This window comes from Mus musculus, chromosome 1 (genome assembly GCF_000001635.26).
Source record: "Mus musculus strain C57BL/6J chromosome 1, GRCm38.p6 C57BL/6J".
Taxonomy (NCBI): domain Eukaryota; kingdom Metazoa; phylum Chordata; class Mammalia; order Rodentia; family Muridae; genus Mus; species Mus musculus.
This window is the reverse complement of record NC_000067.6, coordinates 44,160,302-44,185,992: the sequence shown is the minus strand read 5'-3', so window position 1 is coordinate 44,185,992 and position 25,691 is coordinate 44,160,302. Positions and strand designations below refer to the sequence as shown.

The following is a 25,691-nucleotide window of genomic DNA, read 5'->3' as shown; positions in this document are numbered from 1 at the left end:
TCTTTTATACATTTGGTGTTTGACTATTATGTGGTGGGAGGAATTTCTTTTCTGGTCCAATGTATTTTGAATGCTGGACGCTTCTCATATCTTCATGGGCTTCTCTTTCCTTTGGTTAGGGAATTTTTCTTCTATAATTTTGGTGAAGATATTTACTGGCCTTTTAAGTTGGGAATCTTTGCTCTCCTCTATGCCTATTATCCTTAGGTTTGGTCTTCTCATTGTGTCCTGTATTTCCTGGATGTTTTGGTTGGGAGCTTTTTGCATTTTGCATTTTCTTTGACTGTTGTGTCAATGTTTTCTATGGTATCTTCTGCACCTGAGATGATGCGTGCATCTATTACTCCTGATCTCTTTCCTAGGTTTTCCATTTCCAGAGTTATCTCCCTTTGTGATTTCTTTATTGTTTTTTATTTCCATTTTTAGATCCTGAATGGTTTTGTTCAATTCTTTCACCTGTTTGGTTGTGTTTTCCTGTAATTCTTTAAGGGATTTTTGTGCTTCCTCTTTAAGGGGTTCTAGCTGTTGACCTGTGTTCTCCTGTACTTCTTATGTCCTTCTTAAAGTCCTCTACCATCATCATAAGATGTGATTTTAAATCAGAGTCTTGCTTTTCCGGTGTGTTTGTGTATCCAGTGTTGCTGTGGTGGGAAAACTGGGTTCTGAATGAAGCCAAGTAGCCTTGGATTCTGTTGCTTATGTTCTTGCTCTTGCCTCTTACCATCTGGTTATCTCTGATATTAACTGGTCTTGGTATCTCTGACTAGAGCTTGTCCCTCCTGTGAGCCTGTGAGCCTGAGTGTGTCAGGACTCCTCTGATCTTAGATATGTCAACACTCCTGGGAGACAAGCTATCTCTGCACAGGATTGGCATGGGGAGTGTTGTGGCACAGGATCAGCTCCTGGGGCAGATGGAAACCTGAAGGCAGCTCAATGGTTCCTGAGTCCTGTGGGCCCCAGGTGGGTTTCACTTGGGCGAAGTATTGGGGCAGTAATGGTGGTCTCACCTGTGAGCTTGGTGTGTCAGCACTGCTAGGGGACAAACTATCTCTGGCGCGTTGTTTTTTGTTTTGTTTTTTGTTAAAACCCATCCACAGCCTACTCCTGAGGACTTACATTTCTTAAAATCTATTACTGCCTCTTGCAAAATCTGTCAGATGTCAGACTCCAACTCCAGGTATCATAGCACCTGTTTTCCTACCCACCAGGCTAGAGGAACTGACTGGCAACTTGGCTTTACCTTCTTGACACTGTCAAACATGTGAAGTACCTCCTGGTCTTTGTGGATACCTTCTCAGGGTGGGTGCAATCATTCCCCACCACCAACAAAAGGGCTCAATCTCTGATCACCTCCTGGGAGATCATTCCCCGATTTGGAGTCCCAGCCCTCCTCCAGTCAGACAATGGTCCTGAACTCACCTCCCAAGCTTCTCAAACTCTATCTAAAGCCCTCAACATCCCATGGCATTTTCATATTCCCTATCACCCCCAGTCTTCAGGAAATATAGAAAGAACTAGATGCTCCCTAAAAACCACTCTTGTCAAACTGTCACAGGAACTTAACCTTGATTGGGCAAATGTCTGGCTCTTTTTACACTATGGGCTCTTCCCAAGCAACCTCTTTTATTTTTTTTTAATATTTATTTATTATATGTAAGTACACTGTAGCTGTCTTCAGACACCCCAAAAGAGGGCATCAGATCTCTTTATGGAAGGTTGTGAGGCACCATGTGGTTTCTGGGATTTGAACTCAGAACCTCCAGAAGAGCAGTCAGTGCTCTTAACCGCTGAGTCGTCTCTCCAGCCGCAACCTCTTTTCATCTCACCTTTGGAACTCATGCATGGATGCCTGGTCCTAACTCTTGATCTTTCTCACCTAAATGCTCACCCATCCCAGATCATCTACTTACCCCATTACTTTTTCCCCTCCACTCTCTCCTATGGAACTTTTCTGACCACTGTCTACTAGGCCATAGTGTCCTCTGATCACTTCCTGTCAATATTGGAAACCAGGTTCTTCTCTCCCCTCCAGATCATTGGCCCTTACCCCTCTCTCCTAAATGGCAGAGCCCCTTCAAAGTAATTCTCCTGAATCCCACTGCTGCTAAACTCAAGGTGTGCTCTCATTGGATACCCCTGTCTCATCTCAAACCTTTCACCCCTTTACCTCAAATGACTCTTCTTCCTACACATCGACCCAGCAGGAACCTGCTCTCTTAAGCTCTAGAAGACTTTGAGACTATTCATCTTGTCCAATCCCAGAAAATTCAGACTCCACTCAAGCAGCTGTGTTCAACCCACTGGATTAGAAATAGGTGTCTAATCTCCCTCTCTGATGTTCGTTTCCATCCAGGGTAGCCCTTACATCTGGGCATTCAAGGTTCAAGAAACCCCCACTGAAAACAGTCTTTCCAAATAGGGTCAGGAAACTGTTCAATAAATAGATGCCAGGAGCCAATCCAAATTGTTGTCATCCCTATATCCACCATTCCATTTAAATATTATGACCTCTTTACCTGCTTTCTCTTTAACCAGATGAAAGATGTTAGTAAAAAATGGCCAGACAAATATGGCAGCTGCCCATATTGGTCTTGCCAGACACATATGTTAGGATCATGGACCAATCACTTCTATCAACAACACAAGACTCTCTTATATATTCAAGATCCATGGAACCCAGGTGGAAAACAGGGATTATGGGTAGGCACTATTATCTGGGCTGCAGTATCATTTACATCCAGAGGAAATACATCTCAATTGTCCAACCTCTAGGAATCAGAAAAATAGAAGTAATTAAACACTCCTCCAAGGTCTTTACTTCCTTGACATTCTCCCTCATAAATGGTACTAACCTATCATTTTTCCTTATGCTGGATCTACCATTTCCTTAATGTCACCCACCTGGTCTCTTTAAAGATTGCTCGCTATATGTGCCCTCTGGAACTAACTTACAATTGCCACTTACAGCTCCTCAAAGCAAAGCAACCTCACTTCACCTTTCATCACCTGCCCAACTCTGGTGTTGCCATGACACCATACTTTTTCTCTATCACACCTTTTGGCATTGTAGACTGTTTAAAGACATCAGGGACACATGTTTTAGGAATGCTAACCTCCCTAGACTGCTACAGAGCCATAATACTTGATACCTCATCTCTGCCACAGTGCCCTACAGGCCAGAACACATCAATTCTCTGTGGCACTCGGGTATGTCATCTAACTTTCAGTTGGTGAGGAGTTTACATGTTGGTGTTCCTTTCCTTGGATTAGGAATAATCCACAGAAAAGAGCTTTACCAGTCCTGGTTGTAGACACAGTACCTGCCCAACATTAACAAGAGGGAAGTTCAAACTCATGTCATTCCTGGTCACTATGGGAATACTATAGGGTTAGTACTGGAATGGCAGGGCTGACTACCTCCCTAACCTTATACAATCAGTTCTCTTCCCCACTTTACAACAATCTTCAAGAAGTCACCCAAACCAAGCTCTCCTTGCAAAGATAGATCAATTCTCTGGCAGCAGTGGTGTTTCAGAACCGGTGGGGACTAGATGTTCCTATAGTGAAAGAAGGTGGTCTTTGCCTTTTCCTCCAAAAATGATGCTTCTCCATCGAATCCAGCATAGTGAGAAACAAAATCCAGCAGCTACAATCAGACAACCAAAAACCACAGGGAGAGAAACAGCAGGCAGCCTCTTATTCCTGGTTTTCAAAAACCCTGTATGGAAGTGAATACTGCCTTACCTAAGCCCACTTCTCATTTTTCTGGCTTTACTATTTGCTCCATGCCTTATTAACCTCATTTCCACATTCTTCCAATGACAAATTAAAAAAAAAAAATCTAACCAATTAATCAGTTCCTTTTATAGCATTAGCAACCACTGTTCACAGAAGAGCCCGATGTGAAGCACTATCAAATGAGCCTTAATTGTGAAGGTCATCTACACCCCAAAATTGATGATGCCCCTAGATAGCAGGAAGCAATTTAAGAGATCCTACACCTGTATTCCCACCTCACCATCCCCTCCCCTGGCCCTTTTCCTCTCTTTATAAGAAAAAGTGGGATGTTGTCATCAGAGCATCAGGTGCATCCATGGACAGCCAAAAGTTCATCCCCTGGCCTACAGCCTCCCCCTCCTCCTCTTCCTCTTTGTGATGGTTTGTATATACTTGGCCCAGTGAGTGGCAGAATTAGATGTGGTCCTGTTGGAGTAGGTGTGTCACTGTGGGTGTGTGTGTCATAAGTTTCTCATTCTAGCTGCCAGCAAGTCAGTATCTGTAGCCTTCAGATGAAGCTGTAGAAGTCAGCTCTTCCTGCACCATGCCTGCCTGGATGCTGCCAGGTTACCACCTTGATGATGATGGACGGAACCTGTAAGCCAGTCCCAATTAAATGTCCTTACAAGAGTTAGCTTGGTCATGGTGTCTGTTCACAGCAGTAAAACCCTAAGATACTCTTCTCCTCCTCCTCTTCTTCTTCCCTCTTCACACGCTGCCCCCCTATCCCACCCCTCACCCCAGGCCACCTCTGCCAATAAAACTTCCCACGAGACCTGCGGCTGGTGTGATTTGTCTTGGATTGTGCCACATAGTCTAGCAGTTATATGTGCATGTCTATCCCTGTAATGGTAAACTAGATGAATTGGCCTAGCTATCACATATATGTACAACAGTTTGACCAAAACATACCATGTTTCACTTTTGTGTGCGGATAACAATATGGATAGTAAAACAGATGTACTTTTATGTAAAATTTTTCTGTTCTTTGATTTTTAATAAACTCAAGAAAATAAAAAAGAGAATAAAACTATACATTCAAAATAGAGATTATACAAATAGATTTAATCTTATGCTCTCAATACATTGTAAGCACTTTCTGTTTCTAAATGACTTTTTTTTTTCTCTTTAAATTAGGTTTTCTTTTTCCTTCTCTTCATACTCTTTAGTTTCAGTTTTTTCTTCCCAAATACAGGTCTAGCAGTCACTAGGACAGTCTTGGCTTTGTCCTCATCATCCTCGCTGGAGCTACTAGTGGACACACAGCCTTGCCTCCCATGAGGAGGGTCTCTCACTAAGTCAGGCACATCTGAGCAGCTGATTTTTGACGACTCAGCTGCACTTCTCTGTCGTGCACTCATCACAGATGAACCTTCTCCATCCTCACAGGAAGATTCCTGGGGTGATTCTGAGCAGTAGGGGTCCCCTAGAAACCCACCATTGCCTGAAGGTCTCCTTCTTTTTGGAACTGAAGTCTCTTTTTTATATGGTAGCTCTCTTTTCTGGGTTTTTCCTTTTGCATCATCCAGGGCCTCAGTCACTTTTGTCAGCTCAGGAGCTTTCTCTTCCCGTTCTTTCCTCAGTATACATGTCACTGCTCTGTTTAGCCTATGACTCTTTATGAGTTTGGCATCTTGTTTTTCCTGCTGAGCTAGTCTAAAAAAGGAATCAATCCGGAGCTGGGTCTAAAACAAAAGAAAGCAATAAAGCAAGGAAGTGAGTAGTTGCTACACCAACTAACGCGTCGAACTGTGGATTACTACGTTTCAACAATTTGCAATTATGGCCTCCAGAAGGCAATTCTAGCTATGTTTGTTTGTTTGTTTTTTCATAACAATTGTATCCTCTTCTTTGGCAGCAACAGAATTTCACAGAGTCTATGCCTAAGTCATTCAATGCCTTTCTTTTAAAATCATTAAAATCAGTGCCTTCAAGACACAAGTTTGCTGATGCATTAGATGCCAGGAAACAAAGGTCAAGCCTTTAATTCAGCAAATCCACAGTTGAGAGATACTCTTAAACCGAGTGTGAATTATGGCATCATTCATAACTACTTGAAAAGTAAATGCCCAAAAACATAGAAACAGCAAGTGTGAACTTTCATGGACTGTAAGCTGGTCCTCTGAAACTATAAAAAGCAACGCAACTCACAGAAGATGGTATCCACTCATGAGCCAAGGGGAAGAGGAGACCCACTCTGTCAAGTGGGATTTATGCACAGGAGCAAATTAGCATGGGAGGCAAAGGAAAATAAACACAAAGGAAACACACCTCGAGTGGAAGTAGCTTAATCTACTATTGTTACTTTCTAGACTATCTTTGCTTTTCAGAGAGAAAAAATTCGTCTTGGAAAGGAAATATATATTACACTAGCATTTATCTGAAATTAAGGAATAATTAGTCACTAGAAAATATTTTCATTCTTAATAGGTTTCTATTGCTGGTAGGTAAATATCATCAGACAGACAACAGGAAACCCCTGGAAATATTTATTAAATCACTGTCCATTTGAATGTTTTTCCTAAATTACCCATGAATTAGACAAGCACACCCATTTGGAAACACAGAAGGCCACATAAAAGGGCATTTTACTAGCCAAAAACCTCTCTTGTAGAAATGTTAGTATAAAGACCAGATCCTAAGTTGTAAATTAAAATGTTAGTATTTGAAGAAATTGTTTTGGAGTGAATATTTTCTGGGCTTTTAAAAACTGAAGATAGCTCCAGAGGAGTAATATATTTTATATTAAACATCTTATTATGAAGTCATGTATTACACTAGAATTTTTTCAAAGTCAAAAAAAAAACAAGGACACTGCAGCACTAGCATGAACAAAAAGACTTAGGACCCAATCCCTTCTTCTGTTTCACTCTGATTTTAAGGTGTCATCAGTTCAAGCCTTCAGCTTCTTGCCCTGAAATAGGAGTAAACAACAGCTACTAGCTGTAGTCATCACTCTGTACATAAAGAAAATCCACAATTACCTGATGGGCATTCAGGTGCTTTAGTACTGGATACAGGGATTCATCGGTCTTCATCCTGTTCCAGCCAAAATACCTCTGACAAAATGTGCTGGCAGTTAAGGTTTATAGAAGTTTTTTTTTTTAATAGACTTAACAGGTAATAATAATAATAATAATAAAATAATAATAGCATTCAAAAGCGAACCATTGTTGCCATTCCCTGTATCTTCCAAGATAATTGTTTTTATAAAGATTAAAGGCTGGAAAAACAAGCCACTCCAACAAGATCATCTTGCAGTAAGCTCTCATCAATCTCCAAAGGCAGATGACACTCAACAACTCATACCAGCACATTGAAGACTCCTCAGTACAAAGCATGGCTAACCTAGAATAAAAGCAAGGGGCAGATATCCTTTGTACTTCTTTAAGAAAGGAAGTTGTTCGTGGGTTGAATCTATTGTAGATGTTGAAACAGCCAACTAATTTATTATTTAAATACACAGAATGGAAGGCCAGCAATCTTCCATATTCTTTCAGAATAATTAATCTTAAACATGTGTTCATAACATGCATGCTGTTGCTGCTTCTTTCAAATTAAGATCTATTCTGAAGGATACTTGCTGTATATGCATGAAACCCTGATTTCATTCCCCAGCACTGGGAAATAACAAAACAAAACAAAACAAAACAAAACAAACAGCTTCCTTGTCCCAAAGTTTTGATTCTATCAGGTCTGCAGCTGGGATGGTTTGTAAAGGCGTGGCCCAGGGAATGGCACTATTAGGAGTTGTGGCTTGTTGAAGTAGCTAGGTCACTGTGACAGAGCTAACTAAGACAGAGGCTTAATATACCCATAAATATTAAGAAAGAAAGGATATTCTCTAATCTTGTCCACATCAGGCTTGCCCCACAGGAACGATCCCCTGGAGTCATCCACCACAGGCCTGAGGTAAGCATCTGCAACTGCCGGGTTGGGGAAACCAGGTGTCAGCTGCAACTTCCGTAATTTTTTTTTCACTTTGGTGTCATAGGGATTTTCTGCAACCTTCTTGTTATTTTGAGCTTCGTGCCACCACTCTCTGTAAGATAACAGGAGCAATTACTTACAAAACAGGGAGATGTTACAGTTGCCACACTGGTGGGGAAAAGCTAAATACAAAGTCCGGAAATGTAATTTCAAGTCATAATTCAAATATATGTGGTGTAGGATACTAAACTGCAAGGTAAAGATCTTACTGCATGTTAAGTACTTCATGTGTAGTGTCATTACTCTCATCTCTCAAGAAGAAATAAACCCACTCAGAAGTACCTTGCTCAATATTTCACAAATGGGACTAGAATCTCAGATGACAAACTCCTACAGCTCCTGCTCAAAAAACAGCAGCACAAAGCCACAATTTCTCCAGGCCCCGGTCAGTGAAATGGAAAGTACCATGGATCCAAAAATGTCAAGAGTATACTGGTTGATTTAGTATAGATATCATTCAACACCAAGTAGGATATGATGAACAAGGCGTATGTGTACAAAGAGAGACAGTAAATAGGTCTTTTAAATTATAAACAGTGGCAAGTACTATTGCTCTCATGTGATGGGCAATGCTTTAAGCAAAATTAGACTGCTAATTTTGATTTTTTTAAAATATTAAGTCCACTTTAAAATATTTTCAATCTTAATGATAATTTATTATGGCACACTTTCTTTTTTCTTTTAATGCTCCTCTGATGAAGAGATCATTATTCCATCTCTGTGACTTTGGATAATGATCAAGAAGCTATAGCTGTGGAGCAGAAAACATGCCTGTTCACTTCCTGCTTTTTTTGGAAAAAACTGCCCTTGGAAGCAGCCACCACTCCTTGAGAAACCTGTGCTCACTGCAGAGATCTCAATGGAGACTAGCCAAGGTCTACCAGCATTTTATCTGTCTACTGACAGTGCCTGGCGTGTGAAACTTGCAGCAGGTCCTTGAGCTTTGACCTGTTCTAAGACAGAGAATAAGAATAAAAGACTCCCACGCAAGTTTCAGAGTCAGGAGCAAAAACACCACGTGCTGCTAGTGGAGGCTAAGGAGGTTTAAGGTAGGTAACTGCAGTGTGCCAACAGAAAACTGAGAGATAATACCATGGAAATTCAAACATGCTCCTCACCTACCCAACTTGCAGCAGTTTGTAAAGAATACCTACCCTCCCTTCAATTCTATGTCTTCACATATTAGTACCAGCAACTGGGTTCCAGCCTGCAGGCCACTTCAGTGAGCAACTTCAGAGTGCCATCTACCATTCAAAAGCTTAACAGTGGGCTTCAATACCAAAATCAAGAGGAAAATAATGCTTTCTTTTCTTTTTAAGTTTTTGCTTGTTTTGTTTTGAGTATATATGTGACTGTCACATATGTGCAGGTGCCCTCGGAGGCCATCTAATGTAGGTGCTGGGAACTCACTTGAGTCCTCTAGAGGGAAATGTTTTCTTAACCAGTTTTACAACATAATACTGGCAAAGCACACAAGTATCTGCCCTTAATACACCCCTTAAAGAATCCCGAGTCCTGGGCATAACAATAACAGATCCCGAATATGTCAACTTCTCCAAAGCTCAGAAGCTGCACCTTAAGTACAGCAAACTCTGGGTCAGCACGTGGGTTTTCCTGGAAAGTGACTTTACAATGTAAGTTCCTGCACCTGCACCTCAAAGCACATTTATGGTTGACTTCTTTTATAACACTGAACAAGTGGTGAAAAATTTCACTAGCAATACTGAACAATTTCATTTGCTTCTCCACTATCCATTTACTCCCACAAGAAGCGGCAAGGGTGTAGAATATAACTACTCATCTTTTCCACTGATAAGGCCTGAATATCTTACTCATATTGACTACTCTATAATCATCTAAATGAACTCAGAGGCAGCTCACACATTAATGAGCACTACAGACCATCTTTGTGTCCCTGGACTAGGATAAATCAGCCATGACCAAAACGAGACTAAAATAGACCAAAAACAGATTCACCAAGGCCCTGGAAACCACAGCCACTGTCACCAACTACTGCCTCAATGTACAATGACTTGGGACAGCTTGTGATTTTAGAAACATATTCTCAAAAGTGATGGCACACACCTACAGTAGCAGCTACATAGGAAGCTGAGGCTGGAGGATTGCAACTTTGAGCTCAGCCTAAGCAACAGCACAGTAAGAGCTCAGTTAAAAATAATCCATGTATTAGTCTGAGTATATATATATATACCTGAATTAAAGGCATGAGAAAAAGGCTTACGAGAATTTTAGGAGTGGGTCCAGGCCTCGTCCAGGGAATTCATTGAGAATCTCCATGGCTGTTACACAGCCTACAGTTGGTATCCCTTCCGTATAGTCACTGCCCAGTAGATAGGCCAAGTTGATTAGCTTGTTACGGTCCAGTCCTGTATAAATAGCAATCAATCAATCGATCATATATATATATATATACAGAGACAGACAGACAGACAGACAGACAGACAGACAGACAGAAGAAAGGACATACAGACAGATAGATGTTGTTTTGTTTTGTTTTTCAAGACAGGGTTTCTTTGTGCAGCCCTGACTGTACTGGAACTCATTTTGTAGATCAGGCTAGCCTCAAACTCACAGAGATCCAATGGGCCTCTGCTTCCCAAATGCTGGGAATAAAGGCATAAACCACTGCATTCTTTAATATTTTATAAAAATTAATATTATATATAATTTATATATTATAAAGTTTTAATATTTTATAAATTTTATATAACATATTATATAAGCTGTATATGTTAAACCAACATCCGAGGACATATTTAATTTAAAAATAGGTTCTTTTGTTAAATATTCTGTTGAGATTTAAATTTTAAGTAGTCTTATGTGAAATTTTCTATATAAGCTGACCTCTACATTTAGTTATCTAGACTGCTTACTCTGACCACAAGCATATGCATTCAATTACCAACAGAGTACTCCTGCCTGTGTATCTAGTGAGACTCTCAGGTTGAACTTATCTCAATTTAACTCTCCCTTCCTCTTCTCCACTCTACTACTGGCCCAGAACCAGGAATCTAGAACCTTTCCTCCCACCTCCTACATCTAAGACATGCACACTCCTCTCTCTGATGTACCAGACACTACAAGGTTTCAGTTTCTTCTCTCCAATATTAACCACTGTTATCACCACCTCCCCCATTCCCATTGGTCTCCTTGCCTCTCTAGAATATGTATATAAACAAGGTTCTGCCTCAAGGCTTTGAAATCTTTAAGTCCCTCTGACACAGTCTTTGTCAAAACTGTAGTTACAGTTTTCTTCCGATTTCCTTAAGGAGCCTGCCCAAGACTGCCACAAACAAAGCCTCCGTTGATGACAACCCTGTGAGGAACAGCATGTACCCTCCTGCAGCTGCACCTCACCCTCTCTCTGCTTCTTTTCCCCATGGTATACACTAACTGGCAGATTATGACTTACAAACAAGGCCAGCATCTTTCTCCTCCACTAGAGAAAGATATTTCATTCTCACTATTGTCAAGAATGACTGACATGAGAGTCATTCTGTGTGCATTTCCCAAGTGGATGAATGGATGAATGAGAGAGTGGTGATGGATGTGAGTGTCAGGGACACTCACTGTGGCAGAAGTCACAATGGCTCCTTCCCCACACTATGAGAACATTTCTGGTTCACCGCCAAGTAAGTATTCAACTAACCTTGTCAGATGATTTAACTGCAAGACAGACACTAGGATTTTAATTTCTTAAACCCAGTTTTTAATACCCTATGACCTCTCACTCATGCATCAAATGAGTTCCTTGAGAAGAAAAACCACATGAGGCAAATCAGGAGAGTGAATGTGTGGAAGTCTGGGAGATGACCACACTGACTCTTACCTAGTTGACTGTAAAAGTCCACATATTGATAGTACTCTACAAACTTGTTTTTGTTAAAAAAATTCTTATAGACATGCCGGGCCCCAAACAGCCAGATATCACTATCGTCAGTAATCGTTCCAGAAGTCTGGTCAGTGAGGTCCAACATGGCACACTGTGCCTCTGCCTCCATGGGAGCCTGGATGTAGGGAACGCCAAACAGGCGCAGGAGTTCCTGCAGTAAGAGAAGCAACAAGCAGGGGAATGTGCTGTGGGCCTTGACCACAAGGGGGTGTGACAGTATTACACAGCCCTTCTGAGAGGAAGGTCGAGGCTAAGGAAGACCAAGCTAAAGTCACACTTACCTGGCTTTCCAGAAACATCTGGCCTGTTACAGAGGCAGCAATCCGATCTTGCTGCTGTTTTTGCGCTTTCAGTGAATTCTGTTCTGCTAAGAGGTTACTTTCCAGGGCATCCAGTTCCTCCTAAAACATGTTCCCAGCCGCAGAAAATTACAGTCATGATCCAATTATGCTCATTTGTTACAATAAAGCACGCATTTCCTCTGGCTGAAATGACCAATAAGCCTTACAGTGTTTTCCACTTGGGATTTCCAGGCAAGACTGCCCCTTTCAGTGGTCTCATTACATCATATGGGAACCTAACTAAAAACCCCAGGTATAACTTACATATTAAAAGGGAGCTATAAGAAACAAGATGAATTAAAAACAGCTAGTGAATATTTATCTAGCGACTTTTAAAATCTCAAAAGCCATAGACTTGGCTTCCTTGGCACTAAGTTAGAATGTGATATTACCAAATTAATATCTTGCCATTCGTTGGGCATGTCCTCAGCATCTATGTCAGCTTCTCTGTGTCCTTCCATTGCCTCAATGTCAGAGCTGTCCTGTAGGAGGCACTCTGTGTCCCTGGAGGTTCCTTCCTCCAGAGTTTCTCTTGGTTCCTCTGCATCTTTTTCAGAGAGATGTGTAGAAGCCTCGGATGACTCTGTTTGAAGTTCACTATTGCTGACCACACTCTGCACCTCAATGAAACTTCCTGTCCAAAAAAAATCATGATGTCACTTCATCTGACATGAGAACATTAGAGCCACTGTGAAGTCATCAAAGCTTTCTGAGCAGTCCTGAAAAATGTCAAACCCCAAAGGAAATGACTTAAGGATAGCTATAAACATTCAACTCACTAGTTTGCTACAGTGCACCACAGATGCCTATCTGCCACTTCCAACCAAGCGTTTTCAATGAGATAAAATGATCTATTAAGCTCTTGGTCACTAAAAGTAGGAAACAAATTCTCACAGATTTGCATATTAACTTTGAAAAGCTACGTTACATTGACTAATTCTGTTATTAAAACTCAGAGAGACGGCCAGGGATGCAGATAGGCTGACGGCAGGTCTTCACCTCTCCATTTTCTCCTCCAGTCCCATTCCCTCAGTCTCATCCACTACTCTGTAGCAGGACACCTCCCTGCTGCTGTCTCACTTTCCTCTCACCCCATCCCAAATGTATCACAAAGATCTCCAACCTTCCTTGCCTCCACTCATCCTAGTATCCCAGGCTCTAACTAGCATTCTCTGTGAGCACACCAGCTGAGCAGGCTAGGGAAACAGGTAAGCTAACTAAAAACCTTCACCACTCCCTCCTCTCCTCCACACCCAACTCCCTAGTCTCATCCCTCTCTTTGCAACCGAACAGCCTGCTGTGAAAACACCATCCATCTTTTTGCTACATCCAAGAAACACACCTCAACATCAATGATAGACATTACTTCAGAGTAAAAGGTTGGAAAAGATATTCCAAGTAAACAGACCTATGAAGCAAGCTGATGTAGCCATTTTAATATCTTAGAAAATAAACTTTAAATCAAAACTAATCAAAAGAGATAGGGAAGAACACTAAATACTCACTCATATCTACCAAGTTGATAGTTCAACTCTTAACATTGATGCCCAAAACAAAAGGGCACTCAAGTTTGTAAAAGAAGCACTACAACAGCTTAAATCATATATTGACAAATACACTCATAGTGAGAGTCTTTAATACCCCATTCTCATCATTGTCTTAGTTAGAATTTCTAGTGCTATGAAGAGACGCCATGGCCATGTCAACTCTCATAGAGAAAAATATTTAATAAAGGCTAGCTTATAGTTCAGCTTTAGTCCATTGTCATCACAGCAGGAAGCATGACAGCATGCAGGCAGGCATGGTGCTGGAGAAAGAGCCAAGAGTTCTACATCTACATTATTAGGCAGTAGGAACAGAGAATGACACTGTTTTGGCTTGAGTTACTGAAACCTCAAAGCCTGCTCCCAGTGGCATACTTCCTCCAACGAGATCACACCTACTCTGACAAGGCCACACCTCCTAATATTGCCACTCTTCTATAAGCCTATGGGAGCCATTTCCATTCAAACCACCAGTTTTCCAGACAAAAACTATAACAGAGAGATGCTGGAGCTAACAAAGGGTAGAAACCAAATGGACCTTACAGATATTTATAGAACACTTCACCAAACACAAAAGGATTTATCTGATCACAATGTGAAACTGAGATTGTGTCGTTTACTAGAAAACCCTGTTTCTAAGGGTGGTGTGGCTCACCTTTAGTACCTTTAATCCTTTGGGCTGGAACAGAGACACACCCTTAGTACACACCTTTAAACCCAAGCAATGGCAGTAAAATTAGTCTATAGAAGGAGCATCCATGTTTGAAAGTGATGCCTACTTGAGTGGCAGACAAAGTGATGAATTAGAGAAAAAAAAATGACAGAATAGGAAATGCACAAATCTGCCCAACTCTTACGAGAATACAGAGGAAGAAGAGGTGACTTAAGAGAGAACAGCACCGAGAGAAGAAAGGAGCATTCTCACAGAGGCAGGTTGTAGAGAGAATAAACTAGACACATGTAAAGACAGAGCAAGCCAGAGTATGAGGAGGAAGCAGAAATTAGATCAGATTGGCAAAGTTAGTATAAGGCCAAGCAGAGCCATTCAGTCAGAAGCTGAGAGAAGCCAGTTTGAACTGGTCAGCTCAGAGAGGAGTTTTGAGCCAGAACAGCTGAGTTGAACCAGTTAGCCAGAGCTAAGAAAAATCTAGAATGGGCAAATATATTCAGCAGTAACTCTAAGAGGCTGAAAAAACTCTAGGCCTTAATTAGATTGTATGGAGGCTAGAAGCTTCCAGGCCTAGGTTAGCAGACAAGGCACTGAGCCTCAGAGACAATTACTACAGGAAAATAAAAGTTACATTTTCATACCTACACCTCATGGAACTCTCTCCAAAATTAGCCACGTAGTTGGACACTAAGCAAGTATCAATAAAAACAAAAAATAGAAGTAACTCCCTTTATCCAATCAGACTACCATATATTAAAACAGGATATTAACAACAGAAACAACACAAAGCTTACAAACTCACAGAAGCTGAACAACTCTCTACTGAATGAAAAATGGGTCAAGACACTAATAAAGATAAAAATTAAAGACTTTCTAGAATTCAATAAAAATGAATAAATACTATACCCATATTTATGAAAGCAGTGCTGAGAGGAAAATTCATAGCACTAAGTGCATACATATAAATAAATAAATAAATAAATAAATAAATAAATAAATAAATACAACCCTGGAGAGATCTCATCCTAGCAATGTAATAGCAAATCTGAAAGACCTAAAACAAAAAGAAAAATCACACCCATCTCTTAACTCCAACTGGTCAGCCCACATGGCTCAGCTTTCATAGTGGAGTTAGCACAAATACTCCTCAAATTATTCCACAAACTGGACACGTGAAGATAGAACAATTCATTTCATGAAGTCACACTTACCATTATACCCAAACCACATAAAGACTCAACAAAGAATTACAGACCAATTTCCCTTTGAACATAGATACAAAAATACTACATAAAATACCCAAAAACCGAATTCAAGAATGAATCATAAAAATTATCTTCCACCATCAGATATGCTTCATCCCAATAATGTAGGGATGATTCAGTGTATGAAAATTAGTAAATGAAACTATAAATAAACTGAAAGGGAAAAAAAAAACATGATCATCTCATTAGATGTAGAAAAAAGGCTTTGATAAAATTAAACACCCCTTCATGATAAAGTCCTGAGTGACAAGGGGTACATAAGAAAGGCAGTTTACAGCAAGCCAACAAGCCAAAAGCAAATTAAATGGTCAAAAACTCAAAGCGATTCCACTAAAATCAATAAGACAAGGATATCCTCTCTCTCCACACCTTTCTTCTCTTCAGCAGAGGGGACTGCCATGGCCTGCTAGCCTGAGTTTTAGTAGAAAGTCAGGACATTAGAGAGGCTAGAGACAAGGAGGAACTAAAAAGAAGGGAAATTCAAGAATAACCTCCTAGGATGTTAGAATGGAACCATAAGCATAAAGATGAATGTGTACAGAAATAAATGCAGCTGTGAGTGTGCATATGTACATGGTGAGAGAGAGAGAGACAGACAGACAGAGAGAGAGAGAGCAAACAAGAGGGAGCATGTTTATTTCATGGTTGTTACTGAGGAAACAAAGCTCACCCAGAAACCAGTGCCTGACTTGTAATCTCCAATAAGAGTCAGGGCTCCGTGATGAAATCCAGGGCTACAGCGAAGTCAACATAAGAAAAGCCTGAAACATTTAGGAACTGGCAAAAGCCACAAGAGTTTGCTTGAAGGAAAACCCACACCCAGCCAAAGCAGGGACACTTTGAGAAAGTACGTTATAGTGTTAGACTGCAACTGAATACAGCAATCCATGACAATAACAACAACAAATGGGAGAAGGGTCTTCCTTACCGTAGGATACAACTAATCAATGCCTAAGGAAGGGTGAGGTTGGCCAACACCACCTGGCAACTACCATAGTAGCTTTCTACTCAGACAGAGACCAACCAAGGATGCTGAAACAAATCACTGGAAGTTCTCTTGCGTGCTGCATATTCTTCCAGGCCCTAAATTCCTTTCCATGAAACACTGACAAAGGGAGAAAGTACAAATGTGAAAATCAAGCCAGGTATGGTAGTTCAGACCTATAATCCTGCACTTAGCAGGTAGAGGCCAAAGGGTCAGGAGTCCAAGACAAGCCTCAACTGCACAGCAAGTATGAGGGCAGCCTAGGTTACATGAGTCTCAAATAGATAGATTAGATAGACAGACTGACAGACAGATAGATAATAGATAGATAGATAGATAAATAGATAGATGATAGATAGATAGATAGATAGATAGATAGATAGATAGATAGATAGATAGAAAAATTTGACCAATTGCAGAACACATATTATATATAAACATATGCATATAGTTATCTTTACTAATTGAAGTATGGCCTATAAAGTCATTTCAAATATAGTTTAGCTAATTTAAGCAAATACATATGTTTCATACACAAACATACATGAATATATGTACAAATGTGTTTATGTGTGTGTGTGTGTGTGTGTGTGTACTTGTGTGTGTACTTGTGTGTGTACATTCTTTCATTATGAAATGAGGTTCAGAATGTTATGTGGCTTGCCTGAGAGTACGCACAGTAGGGCAGCAGAATGGGGATGCTCCATATCTGGATATTCCTGTTCAAGACTCCAATACCCTACCAATGGACTTTTGGTTGTTTCTGTGGGTACACTGAAACCAGTAGAAAGACTAGACAAATGCCCATAAAGAAAACAAAGTGCCGACTACACAAATAAATAAACTATAAGCAATGAGCATCACTGCACTGGCATGTGTGTACTTAAACATAGAAAGGAGAGATACATGGAGAAAATGGATAGGAGAGAGACAGAGACAAAGATATGAAGAAGATGTGAGAGAAGAAGAGGTAGAGGGAGTAGGGAGAGGGAGGGAAAGAGACAGACAGACAGACAGACAGACAGACCGAGTCAGAGAATATAAAACAAATAGGGCAAAATACTGACCTCTAAGGTTAGGTGTGAATCAGTCAGTATTGTTTTTAATTTTTATAATTATGTCACAGTAAAAAGTTAACAAAAGCTAAAGGAAATTCAGCTTTCTTTTCTCCAAGCACGGTACTCCCTTCCTTTAAGAATACCAAGGACAGATATGGCTCAGCACTTAAAAATGTCTGCTGCTCTTGCAGAGGCCCTGGGTTTAGTTACCAGTGCCCACAGCACAGTTCACAATCATGTGTTAATTCCAGTTCCAGAAGATCTGATGCCCTCTTCTGGCCTCCATGGGCACTACATGCATATGTGCACAGACACACATGCACATAAAATACCCATACATCATACATGTAAAATAAAGTAAAATCTTAAAATCCCAAGGATAGCCCAGCAAAGCAGGGCGACACCATCCTGGATGTGAGTCCCTAGAAAGCTCATTTATCCTTTCTTCCCAGTTCCTTGACTGTAAAAAAAAAAAAAAAAAAAAAAAAAAAAATAGGGCTACACTGTAGAGTCTCTCAGTCCTTATAAACATAAGTTCTCATTCCATCCCCTTAAAGGAATACCTACCATCAGACTCGCTTTCTTCAGACTCCATCTCCATTGGTCCCATGGGCTTTGGAGCTGAAATCAGCTCCCTGGCAGCAGCCTCAGGCACCTCCCGTAGCTGGATGGTTTCCTGGAAATCTCCACGTTCTTCAGCATTAGAAGGCAACGCATTTTCTAAGTTACTCATTGCCTCTGCAGGGACATGAACTGTACTACATGCTTTGGGAGCAGGGTTTTGCCCACCTTCTGTTTCATCGTCACTTGAAAGGCGAGAGGAATTACACTTGGTCTCAAGTGGGTAGAGTCCGTTTTGTAGCTCAGGATCTTCAGGGTGTATGTCTATCCCCTGATCAGAATGTGTTCTTGTCGTCGGAGGTGCCAGGGTGGGTTCCCTTTCACTGAGGACTCCAGAGACATGACTGCTTGGAGTTCCTATGAATGCTGGTGAGAGGGCAGCTGGCCTACCCTCCACCTCACATTCACTGCTTATCTGAGATGCTTCTTTCACGGCACGAGCAAGAGACACTGTTTCTTTTGGAGTATCACATCGGTGACTCGCGGTTGTAAATGAATGAGCTGAGTCTGTCTGTCCGTTTGCACTGCTGCCACTGGTTACACACTCCTTTACCTCAGTCACACTGGGTGTGAGAGGCGCTGTGTCAAATGGCACGCCTCCACCTCTTTCTGCCGTTTCATCAGCATGCTCCTCCTGCTCCAGCCCACTTCCAAGCAGCATTTTCTCTGCTAGATCATCACTGCTGCCAGACACTTTCTCATCGTTATCATCATCCAGAGCTTTCTGAATAGCTGCACAGGTCCGGGGTGAGATGGAACCTGCATCTGCAGTGGCCCCTGAGTTCCTCTCCTTAGACTGCCTTCCCTCTCTACTCTCTGGCTCATCTTCTGAGCTACTTCCCAGCATGGCTGCCTGAATAGCCAGTAGAGTTCTTGGAGAAGGAGGCGCGGCCTCTGGCTCTCTCTCCGGCTTCACTTTCTCGTGGGGTGATGACTTCAGGTTGGAAGACACACTGTGTACGTTGCTGGAGGAAGGAAGAGATTCTGAATCCACATCCATGACTTTCTTACCTTGAATACCTGAGAGAAAGCAAAATATTTCTCACTATGCAATTCACAGTGTGACCGTGTATTTCTGGGAAGATGAACAAGAGAACCCTGGATCATAAACACAGTGATACATTTTATTAAAATCCGCTCACTAGTTCTAAAGGGCTTAGCTCTGTAGTAGCTAATCTATTAGTGGCTAAGTACAACCCTTATTACCTCAGTGAGGCCTTTTCATAGAACTTAGAGCCACAAAGTACCCTAGGTTTTATTTTTCATTTGGAAATTTTATTTTGCCACACTATATAGGCAAAAGTAAGGCAAAATACTTTTTACCTATTTCATAAAACACAATTCCACTTTTGATTTTTTTTTCTTATTTGTTTTTGTAGACAACAAGAAAGCAAATCCTGGTGTCAGTTTTCACACGTGTGCATTTAAATTAATAAAATGATCTTTCTATGTATCATTTCAATGACTAGTAAAATTCAAAAAATGCTGTTGAGCCTAAGTTCTTTATCAAAAAATTTTAAATGAAAAAAACTTCCAAAACCCCTTCCCAAGAAAAGCAACAATTAAGAAAACAGAGATATATTTATTTGATAGAATTGCTGAAACTATTAATGGTGTGGAGTAATGAGATAGTCTGAAATGGCCTTCTGACTCAAACCTGGCTTTATAGACTAACTTTTTACATTTTTATTATTTTACTTATTTATTTATTTGTGTGTGTGTGGGTGAGTGGGTGGGTAGGTGTATGTGTGTGTATATGTCATGTCATATGTTTGTGGATACCTGGGGAAGCCAAAAGAGGATGTTGGGTCCCTTGAAGTTAGTTACAGGCACTTTTAGGCCACTCATGTGGGTGACCTCAAAGCCAGGTCCTCTGAAAACGTAGGATGAGATCTTAACTTCTGAGCCGTCTCTGAAGCTCCTTGATGTATATTTTTAATGCTAACATCCCACTTTAAAATAGATATTACATTTGAACCCATCACAAAAAAAAAAAAAAAGGTCAAAAGTCTGAGATGTTTGCGATGTTCTAGGGTCAATGGGAGCAAAACTCTACCTTAACGTAGTGCATAATAAATTGATAAATAAGAGAAGCCACCACTTACAAATAAGATCTCATATAGCTTACAGAACAAACCTGTATCAGGGTTCTCAACCTACCTGGCATGAAAGCAAAGAGTCAGGTTTAGGTTAGGCCACTTGCTCATGAATTAAGCAGCAGAACTGAAAACCAAGGCCATGCTCTCTTCTAAATTCTATGATTTCAACTTCTGTTCTCTCTATCATACCACAACTCATTGTGTTACTTCATTTCCTCTCATTTTTGAAAAGTAGCTTTCCTCCATATGATATGAAAAGGAGGCATACCAGAGGCAAAAAGGTTTAACTAAAAACGGAGTTTGAGGAATAGAAGAAAGGTAAAGATTGTAGGTGGGAAGGGTCAATCAAATCAAAGATGCATGCAAAAACCACATGGAAATGCACCACTGTATAAAACAAAAAAACACAATTAAAAAATAAATAAACAGTTTGAAGTACCCTGAATGAGTTGACAATGTTGCTGCCAGAAGCCATAGGGTCTTCAACAAAAATCCCAGCTCCAACTGCAAGACATTCCCCATCAGTCTCTCACCAGACACCCCCATGAAGTTCCCAAAACAATATAGCCCATTGCTGTTGCTCTTTGTTCTCCCCCAGAACTAGATATTAAAGTCCTATTGCAAATGACACCATACACCCGAGACACAGGACACAGAGAAAGGAAGCTGGAATTGCCCCCCCTCATCTCCCTCTGCACAGTACTAAGAGGTGCTAGGCAGGCTGCCTCCCAGTGGTGAACTCTGCACTACAATTCTGACCTAACAAACAAGACATACACATTAGTGCAACGTGGCAAGGATACTCTGGGGTCAGTCAACATGCTGCTCAACTGGATTTGAGACCCACTCCACAGGAGGAAAGACATGTCTAAGACTGAAAACCCTATAAAAAACTCATGGCTAAAAAAGAGGTCTCAGGCTCTAAAGGAGAACATACTGCTGATATTTTTTTCTTTTTTTTTTGTTTGTTTGTTTGTTTGTTTGTTTGTTTTTCCAAGACAGGGTTTCTCTGTGTATCCCTAGCTGTCCTGGAACTCACTTTGTAGACCAGGCAGTCCTCGAACTCAGAAATCCGCCTGCCTCTGCCTCTCAAGTGCTGGGATTAAAGGCGTGCGTCACCATGCCCGGCTGCTGCTATTTTTCTAACTTGATAAGTAGTCTGACTGCTTCCCAAATACCCACATTTGTACCTAAAGACTAGCGTTGTTGCTAGCCTGGGCCAGAGAAGCTCCTCCCTGAAGAGGGTGACAGTCAATGCAGAGTGCTGGAACAAGCAACTGCTAAGTGCTCAGCCTTAAATCTCACACACACACACACACACCAATGCATGCCCAGGGAACATCGCAAAAGTAGGGTTGGGGTAGAAAGAATGAGGGAGCCTGAAGATGGAAAGAAACCCTACAAAATGCTGTTCTGAAAATGGGACGGCCATCAGAATTACAAGCACCCAGCAGCTGTAGTTACCTGAATACGACATAACATGGGACAGCACAGTTATCTTGATAAAAGCTCCCATATGCTCTGCCTCTGCTTTGACTGGCACAGAAGAATGAAGCCCATCATTGCAGGGAAGGCATGACAACAGGAGAGCACTGCATACCTATCATGATTTTTAAGCTGTCAAATCAATGATGGCGCCTGGTACCTTTTATCAAGATGTAATGTGAGGTGTCTTCAGAGACCACTCTCCTGGACTCCACTTCCTTCAGAAAGCCTCCCTCATCTTGATATTGCCTCTGGATTTGCCCTGAATGCTGCTGGTTCATTTCCTTTTGGACATTTTCTATGTGCTGGTTTAGGTAGTTCTTCTTCAGCAAGCCTTTCAGCTGGTACTGTGAAAAGTCATTAGACTCCTAGGGGGAAATAAAAAGTATTGCTTTACACTAACACAGAATAGACCACCACTGTCCAGTTTATTTCAAAAGGTTTAATTTCATAGCATAAAAATAAAACTTGAAAATTAAGGGGGTTCCACTGTCAACTTCATTTTTTGTTTTATTGCTGTTGTTCTTGTTGAGACAGTCTTCCAATACGTCGCCCAAGCTAGCCAGGAAATCACTATATAGAACATGCTCGCCTTGAAGTTGTGCAAATCCTTCTGCCTCTGCCTCCAAAGTACTGGGATTAGCATACATGGCATTATAACAGACTATAAAAAAAGAATTAAGCAAAAGAAATTATGAAATACTTTATCTTTAAAATTATTTGCTGAACTAGACTACATGGCTGTGGTAAGACATGTGATGGTGGCTCAGCAAAACATAACCTTCCAGAATATAAGTGAAGTCTCCAGCATTGTCTTTGGTCCACAGGTAACACAAGTAAATCAACCAGAGGTATTAATAATCATAGTTAATATGAATAAAACCTTTCCCATGGAGGACATTCCAAGTACTTTTATATTAACTACCTTGAATTATTTCTACAGACATCCAATGAGACATTTTCCTATTCCCCATCTGCAAATGATAAGCTTGAGACTTCAATACTAGACATCAGAAAGTTGACTTACTACAACTGAGTCTATTATTAGTCTCATGACTATCCCTGCTATTAAGACATGGATCTTCTCCTATCAACATCCCATGTACATGATAGATAAGTCATACCAAGGTCTATTCTAGACTACTCAGAACTTTTCTACTTATGGGACCATCCCAGCCTTCTAGCCCTAGCAACATCACGTTTGCACAAAGAAAAAGAGAAAACCACTAGAGGCTATATTTCTCCTTTCCACTCAAACACAATTTCTATCAGTCATACTTAATGATTCTTCACATCTGTGAAGACATGAGCGTGAAAAATAGATGGAACCTAGATTGTTTTCTCCCAAAATGAAAACAAAGTTATTCTTGTACCCAAAAACGTAATAACATCACTTCCATTCACTTATTACTATTTTCTTATCCTAAATACATAGAAAACCAAAAGGGAGTGATACATCCATCTTTTTCATCTTTCTGACACCAAAGTAAAAAGCATCCTAAAGTCTACAGCAAGCTAAAAAAACAAAAACCAAAACCAAACAACTACCTAAATTGCTAAGTTTACATTCTACCTCACTGTTGGAGAAGAACTGCTGGAAACAGCAGGTGGTGGCAAAAGGAAGGGAAGTGGAACTCATGCATCAGGAACTAAAAATACCAAATGCTCAAAGGCAGCATAAACCAAGACTACAACAGCTACAGGAACAGGACACATTCAACAACACCCAGCCATGTACACCACCCCCGCTCCAGCTTCCTGTGACTTTGAAATCGCCACATTCAGGCCTGTTTCTACTATTCACAAAGAAAGCGATGAACACGCATCCTGTATCCGGAATTCCACTTTGGAAGTATTTTCCATGTTAGTTACTTTTTGTGCATACTGTATGTTGTGGTGTGAAGTAACTTTTTATGAACTAGCCCAAGAACCATTTGGCGCTGGGCACTTACTATGTGAGACACTGAGTGGCCTGCTGAGAATGTAGCCATTATCGGACAGGCATGCTCTGTGCTGAGCACTATGTTACAGGGTACTGAGGACGCACACAAGAAAAGGCCTACCGAGTGCAGAAGCCTTCTTTGACGGTTTATGGATTATAGTAAATGCATAAACAATGTCTCATGTGACCTGAGATACACAGATGCTGTGTCCTTGCAACTGGGACCTACCTAAATTAGAGACTTAGACTCTAAGTACCACTTCCCATTTTTCTCTTCCTTCTGTGAAGCTTTGCTCAAGTTCTTAGTTCTAAGCACTGGTGTGCCACTGTGCACTGCTGGGTGTTTTACCTCTGGCATTGCTTCAAACAGTGTTCGCCTTCGCTTGGTAAACTCTTTCATGTCAGTCAAGATCTCATGCTTTACTTCAGGAGGCAGGCTGCTGAAGTCCTCAGACTCGATATCTATGGCCTGAGGATTATGAAAGAATTCTTCCTATAAAGAGTAAAATGTTAACATCATTACATTTATATTCACCCATTTAGGCCTAGTCACTGTTACAAATACTCATTGTGTTTATATGATAGATACGGCCTTATATAATCTGTACACAGAAGTATATGCTCTGTGACAGGCATCACAGTGAAGAAGCATTTACTTGTGGCACTAGGGATTGAATCCAGGGTGTCATGCATGTAAAGTGAACACTATCACCAAGTTACATATTCTTGGCCCCAAGAAAGTATTCTCATATTCTCAAGAAGCATATTTACTTCGTGAATGGTCCGTTGTTTTGAAAAGAGCTTACTTTGGATATACGGGAAGACATAATGAAGCTCGACATGGTGCTGTACAACTACAATCCTAGCACATGGGAAGCGGCAGAATCAGGCTGAACTCTGTGAGTTCAAGGTCTACACAGAGAAACCCTGTCTTGGGCTAGAGAGATGGCTTAGCCATTGAAGGCTAGGCTCCCAACCCAAAATATAAGAGAAACCCAGTCTCCAAATACTCAAAAAAAAGAGGAAAGAAGTCCATTAATGGCAAATCCAATATACAAGTGCATGGAATGCATGGGTAAGTGTGGATTTTATATATACACACACATATACATCATATACACACGTGCAATGAGAAACACACACAGTTAAAGTTATCTTCACTTTTTATTGGGAACTTTCATAAGCCATCATACCTCATAAGCATTACTCATTTTCATCATTTCAAGTAACAACAGCCGTTGTGAATTCCCATGTTATGTGAGTACCTGCAATGCTTGTTTTTGATCCATTCTTGCTTGCCATTGCTTTTCATCTTCCTCTTCTGAACTGTAAGTCAAGAATATGATGTTAACATCTATGATTTTAACAAATACTTAAAAACATATTTCCTGAGCTCAAGGTCTACAGCAGTGAGGAGGATGAGAGGACTGTGACTCCATCTGGTGAGGGCACGGGCAAGCAAGCAACTGCAAGGAACTCCTAACTCCATCCACAAGGAAGAGAAGGATGCTGAAAGGAAGAGTAAATCACCTGAAAAGCTTTGGACAGCACGGTAGTTTAAGTGGGATTAACCCCCAGAGGTTCATACAGTTGAACATTTGATATCTAGTTGGTGGAACTATTAACGCAGGATTAGGAGACGTGGCCTTGTTAGAGGAGGCATGTTACAGGGGTCAGGGTTTGAGACCTCAAGTCCCCACCCCATCCCCGGTGTACTCTAGGCCTTCCACTAAGCTTCCGGGCAGGAGTTCTCAGCTGTTCCTGTTGCCATGCCATCAATCTGCCATAATAGATTCTAACCCTTTGGAACCATATGCCCAACTAAACACATTGATCAGTTGCCTTGGTCTTGGTGCTTTATCACAGAAATATAAAAGTGACTAATACAGACAGTCGTGGAGGCTTTCCAAAATCTCCGACCTTGGTGGATTTGCACTGAACAAACAAGGGACCCAAATGTAGGCTATAAGGGAGGTACATGCAAGGAAGTGCTCTAAGTCC

At 41.0% G+C, this 25,691-nt stretch overlaps 1 protein-coding gene across 3 annotated transcripts in view; it reads right to left on the bottom strand.

Annotated features, from left to right (window-relative positions):
- Positions 1 to 4,732: 4,732 nt before the first annotated feature.
- Ercc5 (excision repair cross-complementing rodent repair deficiency, complementation group 5) overlaps positions 4,733 to 25,691 on the bottom strand; it is a 34,313-nt gene continuing 13,354 nt past the window's right edge. For 2 of the 3 annotated variants that reach the window (XM_030253066.1, XM_006495890.3), the window contains exons 5-15: positions 24,956 to 25,016; positions 24,040 to 24,183; positions 21,909 to 22,116; positions 18,111 to 19,184; positions 12,414 to 12,655; positions 11,962 to 12,081; positions 11,618 to 11,831; positions 10,010 to 10,154; positions 7,619 to 7,819; positions 6,762 to 6,846; positions 4,815 to 5,462 (exon numbers count right to left, since the gene is read on the bottom strand). In XM_030253066.1, the coding sequence (XP_030108926.1) occupies positions 4,911 to 5,462; positions 6,762 to 6,846; positions 7,619 to 7,819; positions 10,010 to 10,154; positions 11,618 to 11,831; positions 11,962 to 12,081; positions 12,414 to 12,655; positions 18,111 to 19,184; positions 21,909 to 22,116; positions 24,040 to 24,183; positions 24,956 to 24,979 (3,009 nt within the window). In that variant the 5' untranslated portion in view covers positions 24,980 to 25,016 and the 3' untranslated portion in view covers positions 4,815 to 4,910. Of the gene's footprint in view, positions 5,463 to 6,761; positions 6,847 to 7,618; positions 7,820 to 10,009; positions 10,155 to 11,617; positions 11,832 to 11,961; positions 12,082 to 12,413; positions 12,656 to 18,110; positions 19,185 to 21,908; positions 22,117 to 24,039; positions 24,184 to 24,955; positions 25,017 to 25,691 lie in introns of all 3 variants that reach the window. The other variant, NM_011729.2, reaches the window with a different exon arrangement.